The 26,404-nt window shown below is 41.6% G+C and overlaps 1 protein-coding gene across 2 annotated transcripts in view; it reads right to left on the bottom strand.

The window, feature by feature from the left end:
* The window catches only part of khdrbs3 (KH domain containing, RNA binding, signal transduction associated 3), a 71,764-nt gene extending 50,190 nt beyond the window's left edge, over positions 1 to 21,574 (bottom strand). Inside the window, exon 1 of one of the 2 annotated variants that reach the window (XM_086015215.1) lies at positions 21,101 to 21,574. In XM_086015215.1, the coding sequence (XP_085871341.1) occupies positions 21,101 to 21,191 (91 nt within the window). In that variant the 5' untranslated portion in view covers positions 21,192 to 21,574. The remainder of the gene's footprint in view (positions 1 to 21,100) is intronic. The other variant, XM_086015216.1, reaches the window with a different exon arrangement.
* Positions 21,575 to 26,404: the final 4,830 nt, after the last annotated feature.

Genomic DNA, 26,404 nt, shown 5'->3' with positions numbered 1-26,404 from the left:
TTTTTTCTGTGAACATTATACTGCCCGTGTTAGTAAAATGAAATAAAGTGGCAGAAAATGCACAGTCCACTAGAGACAAATGTGGTACAAAAGGGATATTTCCCTAGTGGAAGCTCTTCAAAAGACTTTACACTAAAATGTCAACAGTTTGCACTGAGATAGGGATTTTCGTCCGTAAACACAGTCTCTTATGAATGCAATTCTACAGTACTTGACATCGCACCGCCATACAAAGCAAATAAGATGTGAAAAAAGGAGAATAATTCATCAATTAAAACCCAACGCAAAATAATGATGGTTCTATCTTTGTTCGAGGAAAGACTACTTATTCAACTCACGGGCGGCATGAATGAAAGATAGCCACAGTAGATTTTTAAAAAATCTATTTACAGCCTATCTTTACGAGGAACGCAAGCTGGCAGGTGGGTGAATGCAAGCACCCAAAACGTTGGTTATAAAGTACCCCTTTTAATCAGATGACGTTTATGTCGACGAGTGAGGCGAGTGAATGAAATGAACATCTTTGCGACGTTCACTTTTTAACAAGCCACAGATATGTTAGACATCCACACAGCCTAGAATCAAACCCGCAACCTCAGAACTATGAAGCAGACGTGCTAATTTAACTTGTGGTTTTGCCAATTATGTGGACTGAACAGTGCTTGGCGTAAACCTCGGGAAGTGGTTCATATGAAGCTTTGAGAGGGGAGTTAACTAAAATGAGATGTTGTAAGGGAGCATGGGTGGAGAGGGCAGTTAGCAGGAGACAGCTGGGGGGTGGACTGTGCTGAACGGGCAACGGCCACACTAATGGATTACACCGGCTCCCTCCCGGGTAAATGGACACCACGGCTTCTCCCCTTTTTAACAACGCCTCGGCCCGCGTTGTCATTGCGATGTCTCCAAAGATGCGAACGCCCAGCCGCTTAATCTGAGACGTGCGCTGTGATTTAAAGCGGCAAAAGAGATTTTGTCCACAAATCTGATCTCCTCTTTGCCGGCTAGTCTAATATCATGTGTATGACAAGTGCGAGGCAGACGCTCATTGATTGAGTCAAGACTAATTGCAGAGAGAGCCCATATTGTTTTCATAAATGTATGATACAAACATAAGTATTTGGACATCTGATCATTACACCTGCTGCACCGGGACTGAAAATGAAAGAAAATATGGAGCTGCTCTGCCCGTTTGCAGAGATTAAAAAAAAAAAAAAAAAACTTCCATCTCCTGGAAAGACTTTCTAAAAGATTTTGAAGCGTTAGTCTGGGATATTTTGTAGGGACACACTGATACATCTGTACATGTGTTTTCATTTGCACACCACTTGCGGCAACACCCAAAATGTAACCTGTCATTAGTGTCAAGACCAAGCAACATCAACAATAGAAGTCAACTATTATAAATAAGTCATAAAAATCGTGAACCTTGCAGAGTGCTTAGTTAGCCTGGATCAACTATCGCGCCACAGCTTTACGCGTAAGCACGCGTCATTATAACTGACTGCCCTGGGCCATGGCTTTCCCTATTTAATGGTCTGTGCACTGCTAATGTACCATATTCACGCCTATGCTTGGATGGGTGAGTTTCTCTTTTTTTGTGCTTGTGTACGTATCAACAATTACCGTATTTCGATGACGGAGTCTATATAATCTGTTTGTTTGCTCTGCAGTCAGATTGGCAGATAAGTCACCTTCTATCTGATTTATAACCGCACTTGAAAAGGGTCTGATTCTGATCTTAGATTTTAAGAGATGTCATCGTATTTTTTTCCCTCCTTAGGCTGCCATGATCCCAATTGCGTATCCTTAGCTTGTCTTGCGCTTTTACAGCTTATGTCACAAGGGATCATCATTGCCTCGCCCAGCACGGATGAAGCGCTTTGAAGGGCTGACTGGTAGCTGCGGCTGCTTCGGCCAAGCCTGCGATTAAAGGTCATGCCGCTAAAGAGTGCACTCTGACTAAATAGATAATAAGAAGAGGGAATGTGCAGAGCAAATGAACCCGACGCTTGTGCGCCTCTACTCATGGCATCCATGTCAACAAGATGTCGCAGCTACAAAAGTCCTCGACATTTATCCCCTTTCCAACTACGTCATCAAGCATCAATAACGTGGAGTATCAAAAGGACCCACGCAAATTGCAGCTAGTTCAATTTCTGGTTCTGTAGCCCCTTTTATTACTGAATCACGATATGTATATGGGGTCAACAACTGGTCAGTCAGTTCACTGAGTAAAAGTTTCTGCAATCCTTTCAGGAGATAATGGATGTCATCGTGCCGAAACCCGCCCTGTTCTCTTTGTAATCTCCTTCAATTAGTGACCTAATTGTCACTTACAGTTTACCATCACCCCTCATTTTGCAGGAGAGCTTTCTGGAAATTAGATTTAAAAGGCTAAATTGTCTGTTTCGGTGTTGGGGCGACCCGACTGATGGCACTAATGGTGGATTAATTGGCTGTAATTTTGGGAAATAAGCATCCGTACTCAGTCTGCGATTGATCACCATACCTGGTTAGCATTTTGCAGCAGGTTTCCAAACCTGAACAAAGGTTCTCTATTTTAGTCCGCCATTCTGCATGATTAAATCAATTGTCCGTGCTTATCCGGTGAGACGGTGTCAGCCTGTTAATTCCAAAGGCCACATGCCCAAAGTAGCACGTAGCAACTCGTGTTTTATCAAACTGGAAGCCAGAAAGTGAAGCCACCGTAGTAAGAAGATGAACCACGAAAACTGGCAAAAGTGATTAAAAATACATACAGACCTCCCCGAAGGTCAACTTCTCCAAGTTGCAATTAACCATCCTACATAAAGCTGAACAAGGCCACTTGCTCACCCTCTTTATTAAGGTTATCAAATTAAACCACATTCTTTATTTGTGCAATTGGTTTTCACATGCCTTTAATCCAGTCCCATAGGAGACGATATGAGTGATCAAGTGCTGGAAAATAATGGCTCGGTGTTACTGGACCAGCCTGCGGGCAGAGATTAAGGAAATGAAAAAGGACTTTGCTGAGTTCTTCGCGTCGCTCACTCGGTTTCATTATCGACCGCATGCCAGAGGGGATGACACTTGGGCTCACAGCACCTGCGCCTTTGACCGACCTCCTCGGGAGTCCAAACAATACCGGGTTGAAGACAATTAAAAAAAAATTTTTAAAAAAAGCTAGCAGCAGGGAAAAGCTATGAAAAATATATACATATATTGTATACATATACAGAAAAATTGAGCCCAAGAATAATTTCCCTCAATGGCCGACACCTAATTTTGAATGGGGCCATGTGAACGTGTGTTTTACCAGTTGTGTGTGTGTGTGTGAGTGGGGGGGGGGGGGATTGCGTGTTTGTGTGAGTGTGCGTGTGTGCGCACGTGTTACTAGTAGCAACCTTAGCAAGAAAGGTTGGCAGACTGTTTTAATGCTCTTATAAAGTGTAGAATTTCAGTAAGTTCTGCAAACACGTTGCCACTCTTAATGTAAACTCTAATGATGCCATAGTGAAGACGGGATCGATCAGTGGGCTGACATCAGTCACACGATGATGCACCGGGTAGGAAATGGAAGCCAGCGATTTAAATAATAGAAGATGTTGCGCATCAAGGAGGTTTATTACTTTGTTGTCTTGCGTTAGGTCTTAATTGTTTGTCCATTCAGACCGGCTCTAGTACGTATTAAATCGCATCGACCCAAGCTGAGATGTTATTGATGGCAATGTTTTCCCAACCTTTATTGAGCCAAGGCACATATTTTACATTTGAACAGTGATTCTCATCCAGCATGTCTTGGCTCAACACGGGTTGGGCAACAATGCATGACAAAAATCTTGCGCAACTCCATCAAACAAAAATGTCACAAAAAGGTCGAGCATTGTACTCTCTGTTGGTGTTATTCACAAAATTGCTGACTGCGAGAAATTGGGCTTTTAATACAATACAATTCAGTACTATCAATATCTTCAAACTGAAAGCTAGCATGGTAGGAATTAAGAGGATTAGTGCTGTCTTTTCTTTTGACCTTGTAACCATGGGCATACCGGTGTAAATTCTGTTTCATTTTATTTGTGGGTTTTTTTGGGTGTTTTCAAAGCTTGGAAGTAATCCATTTTAGTGTTTTATTGACACGCATACACATTTATTTCATACGTTTTATGAAAACGGGCATCACATACTGTAGCTCAAAAACTTGACGTGATAAAAGAAAATCTGAGATCACTTTTGGATTCCGCAAACAAAAAAATAAATGTTAAATACAGCCGTCAGACCTAAATCATCAAGAATTGTGTTCCCAGTGCAAAATTGAATTTTAAAAATCCTGGAAAAACATTCATTCATTCATTCATTATCCATACCGCTTATCCTCACAAGGGTCGCGGGCGTGCTGGAGCCTATCCCAGCTGTCTTTGGGCAGTAGGCGGGGGACACCCTGAATCGGTTGCCAGCCAATCGCAGGGCACACAGAGACAAACATCCGCACTCACAATCACACCTAGGGGCAATTTAGAGAGTCCAATCAACTTACCATGCATGTTTTTGGAATGTGGGAGGAAACCGGAGTACCCGGAGGAAACCCACGCAGGCACGGGGAGAACATGCAAACTCCACACAGGGTGGCCGGAGCCGGGATCGAACCCACGACCTCTGAACTGTGAGGCGGACGTGCTAACCAGTCGACCACCGTGCCGCCCCCTGGAAAAACAGTGACAACTAAATCTGAAATTGCTCTTCAATGTATGTTAAGAATGGACGTTGTGGGATATCTATTAAAACTGAAGAAAAGTTGCAACTTTCTGCCAAATTGAAAGGAACAACTGAATTTACTGAAGCGATAAAAATTAGACTATTTGCTTTCGTGGGCCACATAAAAAGATGTGAAGAGCCATGTCTAACCCCCGGGCTTTGGTTTTGACACCTGTAATCTCATGGAAGAGCATGTAATTGTTATGCCCGTCACTAAACGTCATGAGCACAGACAGACTAGAGTAGATTAGGCAAAGTGATGGGGAAAATCACTGCTAAATGGTTACAAAGTAAGCTTTTTTTAATTAGGATAACAGCTGGTAACTTCTGAAAGATGACCACAATTAGTGAAGTTATGCCTGATTGATACCATCATCTGCATATCTGCGGTCGGGCCAACGGAACTGCAGCAGAATGCGAAGGCTGACACCGACTTCCATCTCCCACAGCTGCAGCCGCCGCCAGGTTGTCAGGAAGATGAAAATATGCCTGGCTTCATTTAGTGCTGTGGGAATCCTGTGGCGAGAGGTGGCAGGTAAAGCTAATAGACTACTCTGGGCCACAGTGGGGCTGTTGACTCAGCAGTGCCGCCGGATGTCTCTCCAGGACGCCTCAGTTTGATGACAATCTCGCCAGGGCTGCAGAGGGCAAATAGAGGCGCCCGGGGGGGGGGGGGCATCACCTTCATGCTGTGATTGTTCGGGATTTACAGTAAACAAGATCAATTTTCTGATTCTTTCACAAGCAGAAACGTACATCTTCAATGCTGCAGTGCTGCATTTCAACTAATATTGCACTCTCAGGTGAAAGAGTTGGGATTCCTAAAAGTTAGAGTTCACAATGTAACGACTTTAACTTGAACATCCGTTTGGATGGTATACTGCGGTACAACAGCATATCGGTTCACGTCAAAGCAAAACTGGATATCCTGGACAGTTCTCATTTAGGTTTAGCTTTCGTGGAATGAATTCTATGATTCATTTTCTATAGTGCTTGTCCTTAATAGGCTCCCAGGTGAGCTGGCCCCAGCTGACTTTAGGAAAGAGGCTAGATTTTGCTGCTTAACTCATATTCCACAAACGCAATATTAATCACAATGCCTTGTTTCAACTAATGGGCCTGCATAGAAAATATTCTTGAAAAAAAATGTTTGGGTTGATTTCCCCTTTAATAACGTGTTGATCCCGTTTTTTTTTTTTCCAGCGTCGCTCGTAACCAAGTATTTGCATGAACGTAATCACATATTTTTGCAGATAACCGAGGTCCCAAATCCATCTGGCGCTGTCAGTCGAGCCCAGCAATAAGACAGATCCGGCAGCATACTGACTGACGGAGGGGAAATTGAAGTGTCACGTCAACATTTTAACCATATTCTGCTGCGTGTTGTCACCCACTGGCGTGTTGCTTCCATCAAGTTAGCCCGAGAAGTGAGAATAACAAGAGGAACCGGGGGGGGGGGGGGATCATCAGAATAACAGGGATTGTTTTCCACTCTTAACCACTCATTGCTTCCTTCAATGTCCTTCCGAGATGTAGGCCAGCACTCTTGTTGCGTGACAGTAATCTTTGACAACGTTGTCAATGTCAGAGCAGCGACCTGAGACGTGCATATGAGCAAATATGGCCGTGAAAATGAGACAGGGGTGGGGGGGGGCAGCGTGAGTGGTGAGCATCGTCTTCAGGCTGACAGTTCACACCAAAGATGTGGCTCCGTGTCATGAGAAAGTGAGAATCTTCCCTCACACCACAGAGGAGGCATGTGCAACACCTCCGAGCATCACCACCCACTGCACACGATTAGCATTGCAGCTCCGAACTGGCAAAACGCACGAGGCCGCCCATGTCAAGTTATACGAGGTTCAGGACAGGAGTTGTGTTCCTTGCAGCACTCCAGAACGCAATTTTGTTGGGTTGACGGGCTTATTTAAAATCTGGACCAAAACATCTGGGTCGTTGAACGACGGTAGGAATAGAATGACCCAAAGAAAAATGGCAATGAATTAACGCTGTCTAGCCTAGGTGCGAAATGAGCATTTAAAGTGTACACATGCCAACTGTGGGCAGGTGATAATGGAATCTCACCAGCGAAAGGTCAGACTCACTTTGTGTTGTTAACCGGGCTGTTGGTACAGCAGTCGCCTTTCAGCCAATCGGAATTGTCATATTGTGACACTTGCTCTGCAAATCTTTTTCACCAACAAATCAATACTAACAATATAAGGCGATTAAGCTGGTATTGTCGCTATTGTTTGTTTATTCTTAACAGGAAGTGCAGTAAAATGACCTCCTTTAAGGCCATTTGGATGATTCATTAAATGTGTTCTCAAAGAGTGGAACCTATGGGCTGAATATCAGAAGCAGAGACCAAAATCTACATTATCTACATCAATAAGGAAATATTGACTTAATTAGTTATTATATTTTGGGGGTAAACTGGTGCAACACAATTGGGCACAAATGTGTAATTTCTAAGAGAAAAACACTTGATTGAAAGATAATTAAGGCTTTAATTGGGGAAAATCAAATTTAAAGGAGATTTAAAATAGTTCCCTGGTGTCTAACTCTTAATATGATATACGTCTCTAGAAAACTCTAGAGGAAAAAAGCGAGCGATATTGAGCACATTGATAGTGTTTTCACTTGTGGAGGCAGCACTTCATCGCCACTTCATCAGATACACTTGTCAATTGGTGTACACATCGGCTCTTTTTTTTGGTACCTGGAGTCCAAGTGCTTTAACAACTCAAACATTAAATGTGACCATTCACAATATAGTTTATACTGTGCATATTGGTTGAAGTCGATTAATCTTGTTTCTTTGGCACAGAGTCCTCTAAATATTTCACTGCCAAATAGTTATGAATAAATAGAAGTCTTAATTATTTTAAAAATTGGACAGCGGCCTGCATGCATTTGAATTTGTTATTGCCATCATTTTTAAACACAAAACTTCTGCACTTTGGGAGAAGTATCTCCATGGAATGAAAAATCACGATTATCGTGTGAAGCTGATATAACAATGCATACATGTGGTCAATTAAAAACAATTTCCTTTGTTGGCTGTTATTTACTGTACTGAAAATGCCCAAGGTAATTCAAAACTGGCCTGCGTTACCGACAACAGAGCCTGTCAACATATTTCTTTCTTTTTGAGCTGCCAAATGAATGATTTCTTTTGTACAATACTCTTTACTCATGCGACCCAGAGCCCCAACTTGGGGGATTTGAAATATTTTTTAATCAAGTATTCTTACCATTTATTTCATCTTACCTCACTGTGATAACAACCAAGTTTAAGATTGGTTTACCATCCAAGCAGAATGGATCATTCTTTGCAACTTCTGATGATGGTGTGCCGGCAACAGTTGAGAAATTGAGGATTACTCCAGTCTTTGTCGATACGAGAGAGTAACAGCTGGTTTATGAGCTCCCTGGAAGCTGCCGTTAGACAAAGATCACGGCGTACCTCACTCAATAACACAGCTGTTGAATCGAAAGTGTGACGACTGGATCTGGCCATTGATTCGGTTTTCAGCAGTCACGGTGTGAAAGTGCAACTTCACATGTATATGAAAGTTTGAACAAATTGGGGGGCCACTGGTAGTAGTTTGAACAGCTGACTTTCATACAGCTGGCTGAATCCAACATGCCAAACGCCCGGGGTCAAATCTGCACTAGGTCAGCTGGAATAGCTGAAAACCATCCATTCATTTTCAATACCACTTCAACTCTTTAGGGTCAAGGAGAACTGAAGCCTATCGCAGATGAATTCAAGCGAGATGCGGGGTACACCCTGGACTGGACAAAGACAAACAATCACTTAGACTCAGCATGTTTTTAGGATATCGGAAGCCAGTCTTTGTTCCAACAAGTGCTTGTCAGAATAAAAAGTCTGGAAAGACAGCCCGTGTTTTCCAGGTGATAAATCCTTTTCATTTGGCCAAGTTATGATCATCTTTAGACAGATTTGAAAATACAAAATACCATCATCTCGACCTACGATTTTGAATACAGTACTGCCATGAGTACAGTTGTTTGCCACGGTAAACTCAGAGATGTCCTAAATGGAGAAACGTAAAAAGACCACTCAGATTATGCACAGCCAGTAGGTTCCTTTTCTCCATAGTTCATTTATGTCGTGGCTTGTTAGCACGGTTGCCGCAGCAACCTCAACAGCTACAATTCTTTCTCCGAGGAGACGCGAAACAGAATTTCACTCAGAATGGGAGAGAGGGAGAAGAAGACATGCACAACTCATTAATTATGTCTCTGTTCAAGTATCAGTCCACAGCTCGCAGCCGTTTGACTCAGGCAGGGGTAATGAAACCTTGCGTGTCGGAGCTAAACGGAAACACTGTAGGACAGAGGCTAGCTGGAGCTGAAGCATCATTGTCATTTAGAGCAGCCTTTACCCCCAAAATATTTCAACATCCTGACAGAGTTAGCGCACCATCTCAAAGCTGTTCATACCCAATCACGGCATTGATGCATCATCCATTCATTTATTTTCGACAGTGCATTGCTTGTCATAAGTTTAATCGCCACAGTTTTGAAATCCCTGACTTGGAAATAGACAACAATTCAGGAGGTAGTTATACCAGACAAGGCTTTCCACAGGGATCATGTGACATCATCGGTATCCAAAACCTTTCAGACGACTCTATCGAATCAGCCTGTAGTGTATTTAAAGCACAGCATTTACCGCTACATTTCTTGAACGGAAAATCCTTGAGAAGGTCACAGTCAGTTAGACGGATAGTGTAACAGCGATGAAATACGGATCAAGTTGGGACCTTCTGCCACGTCCAAAGTCAATGACCGGCAACTGTGTTTCTGCGTCCGTTCAAATAGAACACAAATAACCGTACATTTTCCGAGCGGCGGATCAATACAGGCAAGCCTTGGCTTGAAACATATCCAGAGAAAGCATTCAATAACTCCAAGCCGAACCTGACGGCTGGATTGCTATTCATCTTCCATGACAAGCCACAGGCCAATAGGCACTACAAGTCGTTTAGTGACATATTCGGCTATTAAGGGTGCCACTGACGTGCACAGCTGGATACTGGATGGATTTTTCTGTGTGTTATTGCTGCAATCACCGGACGTGGTCCATTTAAGTGTTCTTGTTACAAAAGCACCCAGTCCTTCTATTACGTTCACCAGCATCACTCTACCCCCAAGGTCCAAATTATAAGCATATGCAATTTTTTTTTTTCATGCTCGTTGCTGTAAAAGTCAAATGCAATTTAAAGTGTGTGAATAAACATTTAGGATCGCCAACAATTCGATTATTTTGTATAAAAATCTGGGTTTCATTCAACAAAACTACCACGATGACAGTATATTTTTATATAATTACTCAAAAATACTGTGTTCTATTTAAATATTTTTTTAACGAATGCTATTTTGGCCACATCTTAACAACGCTCATCCACCGAAACTGTCATCAACAATTCATGCCTACAGTATATCGCCACCCACATAAAGATTCTCAATTAGGTTGAGGTCAGGGAATGATGGTGGCCACCGTGACCGTTTTTCTCCCTTTATACATACGTGTACGGTAGCAGCCAAGGAAATATACGGTATTGTTTTGTTGTTGGGATGATACGTTGTCTTGCCTGACAAATATTTTTTGCTGAAACTGATACCAGCGCAGGCGAAATATGCAAAAATGTGGACAATCTAAAACCAAATCCTTACATGCCTAATCATTTGGGACAGAGTTTACACCGTCTCGCAAGCACTAGAATAACATATTTCAAATCAACAAGCATTGGAAAGCCACCATTCCGCTACAAACAGTGCTTAGTTTGGAGGCGTTTCCCTTCATTGCATTGGCAAGGACAGAGCCAAGATTATGTTTAACAGTAATGCTCCTATTGTGCACAGCGGTTTCTCCGGAGAGACTGCCCTTAAATACGGGATCGCTCAATCATGACAAGAGGGTCCCATGTTCAAATGAAATGGGTCATATGATACTTTTAATAAATATGATAATGAGGCAGACAGTAGCGACTTGCCCAAGGGGGTTATTTGTGAGATGCGACGGGAAGATTTGGTAGTGAATAATACACTTTGCTCTGTTTATGTGTAAATTTGATTTTTGTGTCAGTATCCACATTTTCGAACTTTGTTTGCGGGAAGAACGCATAGTGGAGGAAGTACATGCGCGCTTAAATAGTGAAATGATTCGCATGATTTTAACACAATTAATCATGATTGCATTAGTCACACTCTTATCTGTTTGTAATATGCCTTAAAGTGGTGTTTTTTTGAAGTTGTTTAAAACTCATATTACCTCCATGTCTTGAAGGCAGTGATGGATGCAGGTATCGGTCTTAACAAAATAACTTATTGTACACAAATACTTTATTCAAAGTCCAAATTGGCAACGACCAGACTGACTCAAAAGGAATCAGCTCCGTGTCACGCCATGAATGGAAGGCGGCCCCTCAACGTGACACTCGTCGCCGTCAGCAGGCTGACAATTACCCCTTGCCGTGTCACCGCAGGAACGCCAGTGGGGGGCCGTGTACTTCTGACAGTGAGATCAATGATACATACAGTGCAATGCGTCCTGCAGTTGTGTGGATTCCCCAAATGGTAGTTGAGTAGAAAAAGGTCAAGCATGCCATTCTCACTACTGTTCAGGAAGGTTACATTTTTGTAATAATATTTGCTTGTTGTAAGACATTAGCAATGAAACGGTAAGATTTCGCGCCCCCCCCAAAAAATAACCCTGTGTAATAAGTAAAAAATACATTTAACTTAAAGAGCTTTGCTTACTTTGCAATTATGTCATAAAATAACCGGAGTGAAACTGTGGCTGAACGCAGTTAAACCGTTATGTCAACAAGCAATTTGTTCCAATTTCGGAACAATTTTCACAACGTGTTTAGCATTTGTTACATTCATAAAATCTTTATTAACTATACAGGCAATGTAATAAACTCAGTGATCGGATTTTGCTTTGAAGTCTGCTTTGGGGGGAATTTTCCCTGCAAATTTTGTTTGATCTCAGATACGACTTTGGGGCATTTGAATTTAGAGGATCCATTTTATGGCTTTTGTCGATTGCAGCTTGTTGTCTGACATGTCCGTGGCATAGTGTTTGTAGGATTCCCTCCTAAATATTGCACTAGTGCGCAGCAATCATTTTTAATCTATTGACTATGGTATACAGCTGCTATGAATGTGTCAGAGTAGAAAGTCCTCCATAAAATCTTGTATAATGAATCGATGACCTAACACAAAGCATGCGGAAAGGTCCCTAGTGTTGTGTTGTGAAAAATCAATGCGCTGATCCCAAATAAGATGCTCCAAGTGTGTGCAGCTGTTTCATTTACGTGTCTGAGTTTGTTTTATTGCCGGCTTATGCATGCCACCTGCTAAAGCACACGTACTGACAGCTGTGGGCTTGCGGTAACATTGTTAGCTTCTGTCAAATTTTGAAGTAGATGGACAATGCGAGGCCTCCAAGTTTCTTTAAACAACCCTCCCACCCCGAAAAAAAGGGCAAAAAAAAAAAAAAAAGCTCATGTCTGTCCTTATGTCCTTATCAGCCGCTCCAGGACGAGAATCTGTCAATACAACAACGGCAGTGAAAGAAAGCCATTCCTTCCTCGCCTATCAACGTGGTCCATCTTCACACAGGACCAGCCCTGGTCAGAGAGCAATTAAAACCTTAGCCCCCCAGTGGGGAGCGGGCGCGAACCACAAATCCATAAAGTTGATTTCTATCCATTCACCTCCAGCAGCCTCTCATCGACACATTTACTGTGTTGACTTGCGCGCCCGCCGTAATTACACTCATCCGTGGCAGACGCGTATTACTTATGGCACACTAGTGATACTTGTGATCCTATCACTAATGAATGAGGTGTCTGATAAATAGCGAGAACTTCTGAGGAGGCGGAGTGGGGGTGGTTCTAATTTCATAACTGTCAGCCAAAGTGACGGAGATGTTGTGCTTTGCAGAAAAAAGAAAGAAAGGAAAATCGATAGAAACATGTCAAGACCTAGAATGTTGAAGTGCATGGAATCATTCATTCGAGACGCGGCAAGAACACCGCAGCTCTTTGCCACAGCCAAGAATAATTCTCTTGCACGCCTTTTTTTTGGGGGGTTTTTTTTCAGATCAAATGTGGATGTTTTTTGTGAGTGTTTACACCTTTGTGTGCCACAATAATAATGGCCTCCTCTATAAAATCATGCCCCCGCTTGTCATCTTCCTATTAAATAAATATAATGCATGCCTCAAACATACAGTACATTTCCTTTATGCCAATAACGCACAGTATCAATAATATTTTTTATGTTTTTGTAGGCTATAATTTACACCACGAGAAAACTTCACATTTAAGAAAGACAGCTGGGGCAGTGAATTTGCACGCCAACACAGGTTTAGCCTCTTAAAGAGGAAATCAACCCAAAATTTTTCTTTGCAAGAATGTTCTACGCAGCCCCATTAGTTGAACGACCAATCATGGCTCAGCTTCAGAAAACAGGTGAGCCGTGATTGCTTGTTACCTGAGCCCAGAGCAACTGTGATGTCATTTTTAGTCGACAGAAAGTCAGCAGATAAAAACAGTCGGATTTTGCTGCTTCACTCATGTTACACAATCGCAATATTAATCAAAATGCCGTTTTAGACTAGTGAAGGCGCATAGAACATATTATTGCAAAGAATTTTCGGGGGTTGACTTTCCCTTTAAGTGATTCTCACCATTGGCGACAACTAAGACAATACATTTTTTATAGTTATTCTTCAGAAAACAGTAGTTTTGCGATACAGACATCGGCAATACTCAGACAATGAATTCAAACGACTACATCGGTTAGTAAAGGTTCAGTCAAATTTGCACAATTTTTTTCCTGTTTGTCATTTTGTCTCATTTAATCCTCCAGAAGAAAATGTAGTTTCTTTTGTGAAGCCACGCACTTCACACAGCAAGAAGCAGAATAATTTATTTTGCTGAAGAAACTGCAAAAATCTCCTTAAAATTCACATATACGTGGCACTACTGTAACTAACGATGTGGCTGCAGCACAAAATTTAACGAGCAGGCAGAGATGTACATCTTTTTTTTTTTTTTAACAAGCCTTTTATTGGCCGAAGCCTTGGCAGAACTTTAACGAGACGCTGCGCAAAGCGATACGGCGAGAAGCACATATGAGCCGGCGGTTCAAGTGTCAAACTCACAACGGTTACGGTAATTGTGGAACACGAGCAAAAGAGTCCACGGCGTGCTTGTTATGACGCTCATTCCTGATCTGACCTCTTGTTTATGGTTCCGCTGTAAGACTTAATGAATGTTTTACAGCCAATTGCAACAGTAGCCGACTGTGAACATGGCAACAATACACATCTGCTTGTGTTGTCCCAGTGGGAATGTGTAAAAGAAATATCTAATAAACTTTGCTTTAAAGCAAGTCCTCACAAAAATTAAGGACATATTGTGTTTGGCACGCTACTCGGTTTTAATGGTTTGGATGGCAGCCTGGCACGTTAAAAATGGAGGTAAAGTCAACGTCCTTTAAAAAGTCTGCACGATTAGTTTTTAGTATCAGGCTCCTAAAATAGAGTCGGGACACACAACGAAGCAGCAGGACACCGTAAAGGTCTCATGGTTCTGGTGGCAAATTAGCATTTACTCCAACAATCAGCACAGTACTAAAACATATCTTTTCCTGTAATTGCCTAAACACAGAAGCATATTAAGACACATTTATTTGCAGTTGTGATGTATGTAGACTATATAGAGATAGCCTTTAAAGGTGACATAGAAAATTTGTTTTGGAAAAAAAGTAGCCTACTTTGCATCCATTACATTTACACATACACTAAGTACATGTTTGAGCCTCAAAAATGTATCCGCTTAAAACCTCCAGCGGCTGGAATTTATCCCACTGGTGGACTGATCACCACAGTGCTCTTCGACGCTGTGACAATGAGGCACTCTACAGCGGTCACGCTAGTGGACTATATCAAATTAAAGTAAGATATATTTTGCATTTTTTTTTGTAGGCATAGCTAGCTAGCTAACTACACATCACAATATACTGTATAGTGGGAGAGGCAGGGACTCATTCCAGACTCCAAGGTGTGTCAATGTATTTAGGAACAAATATCGCCATTCACTTTACAAGGTCTTAAGACAATGTGGTATCAGGTGAACTTTAATTAAAGACACCTAAGGACAGTATTAAATACTGTATGTCTAGTCGTTAAAGTGGCTCGAAAAGGTTTTTAACCAAACATAATAAACCTCTCTGCGTCACAGAAAGCCTGCTAAACTGAGCTCGCTCTCAAATACTGTCTGGTTACGATCTTCAGCCTCAAATATCCTTAACCGTGTCACACGGATGTTTGAGGGTGTAAATGATTTGGCGCACGCATGTAGGTGACTCGCCGCATCTGTTCAGAGAGCAACAGGCTCAGGCAGACGCAGGACGCGGGCTTATCTTGGCCGAGGTGCGCCGCCGCTGCGCTGCGCCGCGCCGGCGAGGTGGAACGATAAACATAATTAAATTGAGTTGGATTACACAAAATGGATGGGATCAGTTGGGAAGGCGGAGAAGCTAATCCAGTGCAATCCTCTATAGACGTGCCAGCTTCACAAAAAAACGGGCGAAATGAAGATGTGGAGGAAGGAAAAACGGTGACTGTCACAGGGAGATCAAGACGGATTCCAAAGTCAAGCGGCGGGAAAAAAATAAACATACATCATTCATTCCTAGATTGCTCATTTGCCAGTTGAGCGTAGTTAAAGGGGGTTGTTTTAAGAAATTCACATTCCTTTTTCCATAATGGGGAAAATATGGATCTTTCTTCTGATGAAAAGGGTAGAGTTGATCTTCGCATTTAAACACATGAAATGTAAAAAGTGTTGACTGACCATGCACGAATGTTCCTGTAATTGAAGTAAGCGTGATATAAAATTTTGTTATTTTCCTGCACAGCTCACATGCTATGTTTACTGTCTTCCCACTCAATGAGAAACTATGAAAATCTCATATTTTGAGGTCAGATCTAAATCGGGATGAACCAATGAGCAACGTATGACCATCATCTTGAAAGGATCTTCCTCCGAACAAAAAAGTATGTATTATTTAAGACGCCTTGTCTCATAGCTTTGATTGAAAGTCTACTCTTGCAGACAGCCTACGGCGGCTTCGGCAAATTTGACAGTCTCGACAGCTGAATCCATAAGATGAGCAAAAGTAAGCTCCGCACCAAATGGCGATTGCATCCTTGCAATATGTTGACGGATCATTTGGACAACAACAGTGGTGCTCAAACAGGAAACCAGCAAGCATACATGCTGTGACTAATGCACCTACTTAAAAAGCATTCAAGTTTGACAACCAGGCTAAGCATATGGGATGTCTTTTGTGTAGAATGGGTTATGTGTACAATAAATTGGGCAATATAACATGTAATTACTGTAACTACTGATTTGACCTCTAATTGTGTACTCGCAAGAGTGTTTTGAAATGTACCCAAATTAAGTGTGGAGAAATGTTTCAACAACAAAACATTTCAATGTTTTATATTTCTGACCTTAAAGTGTTTTCATATAAATATTTACTGTAATTTCGTTACTGTGTATCATGGCGCATTCTGATTTCCGTACAAATTTGGATTGATTTGCTGTCGTAGCAACGGAACTACGTCCTTAAACCATGTCCCCTTGTAGAAATTGTAAACAATAAACCTTGTCCTATTCTGTTTGACAGTCACAAATTCACCTATTCCGTATGCCCTAAAATGCCGCAAGATGACGCCAAAGCACTGGCTCATGGGAAAAGAAATAATTGGTGGCAAGAAAGTATTTTGAAGTGACACACTATGACTGATGGACTAAAATCTTTGTAGTTTCGATTAGAGAGGAGTCTTTTTTTTTTTTTTTTTTGCTCTGCTACATGCCCACTTGAGGGGCTTTTTTTTTTTTTTTTTTTTTTAATCAAATCATCTGTAAGGCATTTATGTTTAAGGGTAATACAAGAAATGCTATTAATGTGTTTTGGCATCGTAGGTTGTGGTATATGTTTGATTTGAATTTGATCAATATCGTGAACACGTTTCAAAGGGAATAGGACTTCGTAATTATAGTTTAGAGGACATTCTTTTTCAGAAATCTCAATCGCACCAATAAGATGCAAAAGCTAAGAGTTTGTCAAACTTAGCTATTTTTTACAAAGTGCAAGTTCACTCGAAATGAGGGTTACCTGGGGCCTTGGGAACTTTTGCCAGTGGTAATACATAATTGTGCGGTCCACGATACAAATTTTCATCTTACACTTTTGTCAGTTTAAACTAAACAAGACTGCACGGATACGTCAATATTTACACTGATCACAAATACTGTAATTCAGATGAACATGCAACCCATATTAGCGGTCAAATCAATGAGAGCATAGGAGTGTAAAAGAGGTGCTATTTGGTTTTCGCAGCTGCCTGCTGGTCCTGGCCTACATTTCCTCTCTGGATCCCAGCGAGGCAAAGAACTGTGCAAACACTCTTGCTCGCTCAGCTCGTCTGAATGCAAAGCAGCTAGCTGATGCTCCCCTTCTGCCCTCTTGCAGCAAGTTCACCACATCAGGCTGGGGGACGAGTCTCCAGCCAGCGCTCTTGCTGGGACCGCTCGCTGGGTGGCTCGCCGCGTCAGCCAGCCGGGGATCGGAAGATCATTATCGCGAGCGAGCACTGTTTCCCCCCCAACAAATCGCTATCTCTTGCCTTTGATCCCATGCCAAAGCTGATTCTCAGTCACTTCTGGGGATCCTAACCCAGGAAGTGCTCACACTTGAGGCCAAACTCAAGCGCGGCTAAAAATACCCCGCTGCTCTGTTGATGAGATGGTAATGTATAAATTAACGATGATGCATCTTTCTGGAAAATTAGGATACTTATCCCAAAACTGACAGTTTTAAAAGATTAGAAGTCGCTGTTGCTTTTTGGCTTTGAGGGTAAACGAGCTGAGGACATTGGGCTATTGGCTATTGTGGAAGATCCGATTATAAATGTACTTGAAGTGGTGCAACAACATACAAACTGGGACAAAGTTTTACAAGTTCACACTAGCACACTTTGAGCTGGGTTTACTCAACACAGTGTTAACCCTTTAAGCCCGGGAGCGCATAACCGCATTTCTACCACTAGAGCCGGGAGCGCTGTTGCATCTTTCTACCTTTCAAACCGGGGGAGCGCATATGTCACCGTCCTTTTTTAATTCAATTCTCCGTCTCTTAGCCAACTTTACGCATCTGAATATACACGTGACGGTGTCGATTGCCGGGAGCTCTGATAAGTAATGGCAGTTCTATATAGACGACGCGCACGACCAGTGAAACCAGTCGAACGTGATATGATATGGTTTGTAGACAATTGCGATATTGAGGTCTTTGTAACAGAATAGAGGATGGTAATTACCACTCGTTTTTGTTCTAATTAAAATAGTGCTTCTCTTGCACTGACACGTTATTTTTACATCTTCGATTGAAACAGTAAATAATAAATTCTGCCTGTGTGAAAGCCACATGTCTAAGCTCTTTAATTCTTTTGGAATTTTATGTTTCTGTCTGCTACAGGGGCTGAGATATTAATAATTTTGTAAGTGTTGAATTTCTGGGAGAATTTCAGGTTTTCAAGGGTAATTCCAAAGGCGACCTTAGGTTTTGGGGAGCTGTTGAGAAAGGCGCTTTAGGCCTTGATGGGTTAAGTCACTATTTTCTTTACATATTCCTCCAAATTGGAGTGTCAGTCTGCTGCCCTCCGTCTGAGGTTTGTTCGAGTGACACATGTAAAGTCCTAAAGCTCCATACAGTAGAAGGGCCACACGATCAAAGCGGTCTCCGGGCTTCTGCTACTCCCTTAATTTCATCTGAAAAGAACTCTCTCCAGACCTGGAATAGTATTATATATTCCCCATTTGTATACTCAAACTACAGTTACTCTTGCCAATGGCAGAATCAAGTTGAAAATTCATCAGCAAGATGGCAGAAGAAACGCTGTATTAAACAGCGCCGTGTTCCATCTGTTGTGTAAGAGCGAGATAACAGTATTTGGGGGTTGTAGAGTGGTGGCAGACTGTTTTCGGCCAATTTTTCTACACTGCCAAGTTGTGCTTACTTCAGAAAATGTCACGGATTAATTCTTCCACTTGCCGCGTTGTCCGACTGAACTCTTTGCTCCACCGCAAATAGGGCAAACTGACTAAGAAAAGATTTTACAGCCTGGGCCATCTTAAGGAAAAACTACAGTGGACCCTCTCAATGGAAACACTGTAAAAAATGAAAATACTGGATAAATAAATCCACAACTGTGTTTTGAACAACAGACTGTACACAGCGATGTCACTTCTATGTGTTAATGTGAAACTAAACAACTGGGAGAATGTGGCTGCACAAGTGTGCACACCCTCTCCTACGCCTACCAAATTGAGTTGTACAGGTTATTAAAGGTGGACGAGGAGAAATGATCTCATTTTTGATGTCACCAAAAAAAAAATGTATTTGAACATGGTTGTGTAGACTTTCGACTGTATATCCACTGTAGGTTGCCTTGTCTAGTGTTCCTGCTCTAATAGCATAAATGTATCATACATTGATGTACTCTCACCTGCTTATGCATGATCCCAACACGATCAAGCCATTATAGCATTACTCCTACACTTCACCGAGTAAAAATAATATATTCCATGATGGCCACACCATTGATCTGAGAGGACAAGGCAAAGTTCCATATGATCGCTTACCATATATGTGATGAATTTCCAAGAGTTTGACTGCATGAGAAAATTACTCTAATCTCCGATAAAGTCTCTTTCAGAAGGGAAAGACATACATTTTGCTGTATTCACGCATACTAGTCCTTAATATTTCTTTGTCTTCAACTCCACTTTCACTTGACAAAAATGTAATGTAATGTAATGTAATGTAATGTAATGAAAGCCCCTTGCTTGAACTCTATTTGCAGACACCCGGTCCATACATTAAACATTGTGACAGGTTTTCATACTAAACGTGCAGTTTATGGATTCAAAAATCTGTTATGAATGTGGCTCATGGCCATAACTATACATAGAAGCAAGATGAATATGGATACACTGTAGTTGGGAAGGAAGCAAACAAACTCTGCCTCTTTTCAAGAGTCTCTTTTATGGCCCAGAAGGAAACCAGCTTGGGGAAGCTGAGAAAACACGGGACAAGCAGAGCGCATGAAAGCGTGAATTAGTTAGCGAATGTTTACACTGGACGTGTGCCTCCTGCATGAGGCGTTCCACATGGCTTCTGCGAGATAAATTACTGACAGCCACAATCAGGAAAGACAATGGATTGCAGTAATCAACATGGGCTGGCATGTTTCATTTAAAATTACACTTTCACAGCAATGTTATTTTGTTGAACATGCAAAAAAAAAAAATCTACACTCTGTGACTCAAAATCTTACTGTTGGTCTAAAAAGCTCTGGATGGGCTGGGACTTCTGGGACTGTTGACAAAACCAGAAACAAACCAAGAGAATCATAATTCTGTCGCTATGCTCCTCAACTGTGTAACAAACTTTCTGATCACCTACAATTTGTGCTAACTTTCTGTCCGTTGAAAATCTGAGTTATAAAGATTATTGTCCAACAGCTGTTTTTTCATAAATCAAAAATATTACTTCTCGCTTCTTGCTTGCCTCTGTTAAAGCACTATGGATATAATATATATATTTTTTTTACGATGCTATACAAATATATTTGCAAACTCCATTTTCGCTCACTTTCACACCTACGGACAATAGAGTCTTTAATTAACATAAAATGCATGCTTTCGGAATGCGGGAAGAAAACTGGAGTGGCCGGATTCAAACCCTGAACCTCAAAGCTGTCAGACAGACGAGCTAACTACTCATCTATCCATCCATCTATTCATTTTCTATAGTGCCTTCAATTGCAGGGCACAGACAGATAACCACTCACCAACATTCACTAAGTGGAAATTGATCCCGCCTTGCCTACACCGAAGCCAAGCCAGCTGTAAACCACTCCCAATTAGTGACAAAACTAATATAATTGTTGTAGCAATCAGACTAAAAGAGTCACAAACCTCTTCCTTTGACTAATTTAGGAGTACATTTCGATGTGATTAGCTTCCACCATTTGATAAGATCCAATGAAAAAACCGTATACATATATCTTAAAATGCTGTAAAATTAAAGTGCATTGCAATATGCTTTAACAAGAGGGGCACGAGTACACATAACAATATAATGCAGAGCCAGCCACAAAACGCATTATAGTGATATTAAGTAGTGATATAAAGTGTAACATTAACCCATTGGGTTAGTTGTACTTGCAGCCGAACCTTACCTTGATCCAGTAGCCGCAGAGAGTGCCGGAAAGCCGGATCCAGCATGTCCTTCTCGGCCTGAAGTTCCGGCAAGTATTGTTCGCTCCCCATGTCGTCCCTGGCCCCCTCAGGGGAAAAAAAATCCTCTTCAGGAGCACTTCAAGGGAAAACTTGAACAAGCTTTGAGCGGTTCCGTTGTCCAAAAATGAGAAAACGACGCTAATGTGTGACGCTATAAGAGCATTTTTCCCTCCACTCGTGGACTCGCTCGTACACACACACCCACACGCACACACACACAGATACAAAAAGGGGCTAGTACGGAGCTTTATTGTTGTCGTATTTCTCCCATCCGAGAGTATCTCCGCCGCGTGTTCTCCGGCCGTGTTTGCCCTGTCCTCTGTGGGCGGGCAAGCGTGCCTGAAGCTCGCTCCTGAGTGATCCAGCGGCGAAAGCGACGCCTCCTGCTCGGATGGCTGAGGAGCAAAGGAGGCGGGGCTAATGGAAGGAACTGTCCATCGTTCTGAATCGTGCCAGTGTATACTGTGGTATCTTAACTTACAAATTGAATTGGTTGAGTCTGACCCACCTCAAGAAATTACACGCTTTTGTTGCGTGTTTCAAAAAACGAAAAACAGCACTGTCTAGTATAAAATCGTGCCTGCCTACTCTGCCGACTCTTTTCCTGTGTATATATACCTCATATATTGTATGCCCTTTTTGTAAAATCCAGTTTTCAACAAACGTTTTCATCAAAATTTTGTACAGTGTTCTCTGCAAGTAGTTGAACTCTGCAAGGTCTTTCTTGGGTAGAGGGCAGATGAGCCAGTGCCTCATGATGTGCTCTGCTACCTCCACAGTCCATTTTCACAGGTGGTTGCAGTCCTGTAGCCCCATTTGTTTAAAGAGAAAGCCAACCCCAAACTTTTCTTGACAATAATGGTTTTGTATGCACCCCCACTAGTTTAAACACCACATTTTGATTACAATTGCGCTTGTAGAAGAGAGTTAACAAGGAAAATCCACCAGTTTTTATCTCCATCTCGGGGGGCGCCATTTTGTCAAATGCTGTCAACTGAAAATGACATCACAGTCACTCGGGGCTCAGGTAACAACCAATCACAGCTCATCGGTTTTCTGAAGCTGAGCCGTGATCGGTCGTTACCTAAGCCCTGAGTAGTTGTGATGTCATTTTCAGTCAACAGCTTGAGACAAAATGGCCATCCCCTGAGATGGATAAAAAACAGGTGGATTTTGCTGCTTAATTCGTATTCCACAAACACAATATTAATCAGTTTACACTAGTGGGGCTGCATATTGTGGTAATGAAACATTTTGGGTGACTTCCCCTTTAAAGCAGGGGTCACCAATACCGGTCCTCGAGGGCCCCAATCAACAATGTTTTTAGATGGGACCCTCCTCCAACACACTTGGACGAATGCATACATATTATGCAAATCCGGTTGATCCAGTAGTTTATAAATATTATGAAGTAATTAGTGGCGCACACGATTAATTTTTGAGAAAAAAAAAAAATCATTTGACTGATGACACCACACATCACAACAAGTTCAGGCAGATGGTCAACATATTGCACATGATGTTATTTGAGTGTCAAAACGCACAGGTCGCACAGTGGATCGGTGCCGTTGGGAAAGCTTTGTGAGGCGGATAATCCAGCCTCTGTGATTAGGAGCCATAATTCAGATTGATCTGAATGTTTTCCTATTTTGCAAGATGAATTGGTTTAGAAACTACCGTATATATTGCTTATATGAACCACTCCAGGAAAGAATCAGCGTGCAATAGTGTCAATTAACAACCAGAAGCCTCCTGCATGCTGCAATTGTCCTCTTAGCTTGTTGAAACCATTGATTGTTTGTAATTGTACGGGCATGTTGTCAATAGTTCTCAAGGAATCCAATCACCTTCTCGCAGGTCAGGCATGCTTTACACGGCCGTGTTTATGAATTAATGATATAAGAAGACAGTGGTATAAGGTTGTTTTAGAGGGTGATTGTGTTAGAGAGCAGTGTGATGAGACATTTTAGAGGCTACAACCCCAATCTACTTTTCTTTTTTGCAGACGGTCATGTCTTTTGTTAGCGAATCATATGCAAGCATATATATTGCTTGGATAGTGTGAACGAGAGATAAGAATCCCGTCAATATTTGTGGAGGATGCTGAGGTAGCCTCAGGTGGGTGGATATACAGTATCTGTAGGCCGATCAACACCGGTTACATAATTGCCTCTTTTTTTTTTCCCCCTTTCATAAAATTCCATTTTGAGGAGAATATGCGACACAGAGGCGAAAACCATGATGGAAATATGTATTCTATTTATAAATTGTAGAGAGATGGCTGGTGCATTTATTTTTTCTTTTCTTTTCTTTTTTTTTTTTTTTTTAGCTTGTTATACGGGGAAGCAGTCTGCTTGTAATTTACGAAAGCTCCGAAAGTGCTTTAATGAATTCATTCAGAGGTGCTTACAGTGTGTGATTAATGATACTGCAGCCACCAGGAGACAAGATGCTCCTCTTTCTCCATGCAACTTCTTGTCTTTGACCATTTTCCCCACTCTCTCTCTCTCCTCACTTCCCTCTTGGGTATATGAGTGATTCACCGCAAAGAGAAGCGCATTATGAATCAGCTTACTTTTTAATCTCTCCCGGAGACCATTAAAAACCAGCTCAAATGCACTAATCTGCCATGCAGGGGAGCATTTTATTTATAGATATGCTTGCCATCTGTTGCGCCCTGTCTTCATAAACAAAAACCCTTTTGCCGTAGACGTCGTCTGAGGCGCCGATCCCCGAGATATTTTTATTTAAGTCCTACAAGGCCAGAAGCAGCAGTGCAAACAGAACCGATGAGGAATGTCCTGTCAGATGGGTGCCGGGGAAGGGGAATGATGGGCTTTTATACCGGAGTGTTATTTTCAATATCGGAAAACGGACCTATTAGTTTAATAGCCGCTAAAAGATGTCAAAAGCTCCAACTTCCTCACTGTGACATGTTAGGGATCGCGCATGATTAGAATGCACTCACTTGTCTCATCAGCTTTTCAGTGAAGTTTGTTTCACGTCAAACTGAGGAATCATTTGATGCCGACCTGTAAGCAGCACAAAGTTGTGGGAATGATCGGCATGCACTTTGTATTGAATTCTGTAATACAAAATAAGCGTACAGTAGCAAATGAGAGATGCTCTAAACACACTAAGTGGCTTTTTATGCATGACTGAGTTGCAATGTAGGTAGAGTGATAGTACTGCCTCCTAGTGGCCATGTTGAATCCTGTAAAGATTCTTGAGGAAAATGTGCAGCAGCAGTTACGATTCTAGAGAAGTAGTCTTTAAAATAAGGTGTTGGCTCACTGTTAACTACAGTAAACCCACTGCTACTGAGTTATGTAAATTGTAAATGATGCTAAAAAAAACACGATGCACTTTGTTTGCATGTTTTGCCGAGTTGCAGCTCTAATAATTACCGAAATTAATACTTTATATTCAATTCCAGTACCTTATATCCGTGTTTCAATTGGTATCCACAATAATGTTAAAAGCGCATATAGTGCAGCTCAATAAAAGTCAATATCATACAAGAGAACCTGATAGTATGTTGATTCATTACACATATAGGAAAATACTTTTCAGATGATAAATTCCGAGCTACTTTATACATTAGCAATTATTTTGTTAGTTTCTTAGGGAACAAGCTATAGTCGTAAAAATTTATGTGTTTAAAAAAATGCAGCGTGTGTATGAACCGAGAATCAAACTACTGAAATAAAAATTTCATTTTATCTACCTGCACCTGTTTATGACGAACACCATATGACAGCTGATAAGTTTGTCCAACAATTTCTACTACATCACACTGAGAGGTGTTTCTAATAGTTTGCTCATCGTAATTAGACCCATGGGAGTGGCAAAATATTCCAAACAGTTCTCAGTACGATGCTATTCACTTCTAAGCCAATGAGCATTATTCTCTGTCAACTAATAACAGAAAACAACAAAGGTTTTAGTCAAAAAGTGTAACTCTGAGCTTCTTTTCAGACAAATACATTTAAACAAACCCCTCTTTTGGGTCGTCCCTTTTCCTCCTCCACAGTCACACATGCAATGCCGCTTCCCTCACAAAAGTCACCAACTGCATGCCGTGGCTACTAAACGGCGCCATTAAGTAGCGATTTTTCGCAATTATACTGCCAGGGCCCATCCATCACTTACATTGATCACGCATGGTCACCTTTGACGTGCACACACTCGTCTCCTGCCCTGGAAATGTTGTGCAAAAGAAACGTAATGAGAAACTGTCAGCAGTGTACAGGTAAACAAATCAATGGCACCCAGCAGTTCGACCAAGGTCATCACGGCAGACGCACACACGCATGACATGCACGTGCTGCGGTAAGACCAAACAAGGTCCGCATTCCATTAAAAGGTTGCCACAATATGTCCATTATTGATTGACTTTGAATCAATAAAAGTGTTCTACAATGTTTTCACTTTTTTAGAATTCATTAGGTCTTTTTGACTCTAATGAGTGGATAGAACAGATTCCGTAATCAAAAATGGTGCAGTCATGTCATCTTATGTCATACTCATAAACCGGGAGGCCAGCTATAATAAATACAGGCGGGCAAAATAACACTTAATTATTTTCTGTTCTGTGAGTGGATTTTTGTGGGGTAATTTGCCACTTGATATCAAACTGTTTTCCACCACCTTTGTGACACGCAACTGAAACCAGTGGTTAATTTTGAGTGTGCGTCTCATTGGTTCTGTCTTAATGCAAGTCATGCAAACAGCACTTTAAATTGGAACTGTTGCTAAGGTAATTGTAGGGATTCATAGCTTCTGTGACAGATTGGCAAGATGGTGCCAAAATGACTTAAAAGCTGCCCGTGAATCACCCTACATAACAACAAATCTGTCTTTATTTTATTTATTTATTTATTTTTTTTAACACAAATAGTACAAAGCACGGTCTTCTTGACAGGCTGTCTCTCTGAGCTCTTCTAGGAGCTGTCAAGAGGCCTGTGTGGCTATTAGGCCCGGACCAGCACTTTCTGCTCTCCATTAGAACTGTCAGCTCCACTCAGTGATGGCCTTTAATCACGTCAAATATCATTTCACACGCCAAACCCTCAGCCAAAGACAAAAGCTGCATCAAGTGACCCCGCCATCAAAAAGAAAAAAAAGAAACATAAGCAAATCTGGGATGGAATATGTCACGCGCAATGCGACAAAATTAATATTTATTACCAGTGCTTCTATCAAACATTCTTATCGACGTTATTCTTAAAATATGACCGAGC

The sequence above is a fragment of the Filicampus tigris genome, chromosome 18 (genome assembly GCF_054856515.1).
Source record: "Filicampus tigris isolate MCC_2025a chromosome 18, RoL_Ftig_1.0, whole genome shotgun sequence".
Taxonomy (NCBI): Eukaryota; Metazoa; Chordata; class Actinopteri; order Syngnathiformes; family Syngnathidae; genus Filicampus; species Filicampus tigris.
This window is presented reverse-complemented; position numbering and strand designations above follow the sequence as displayed.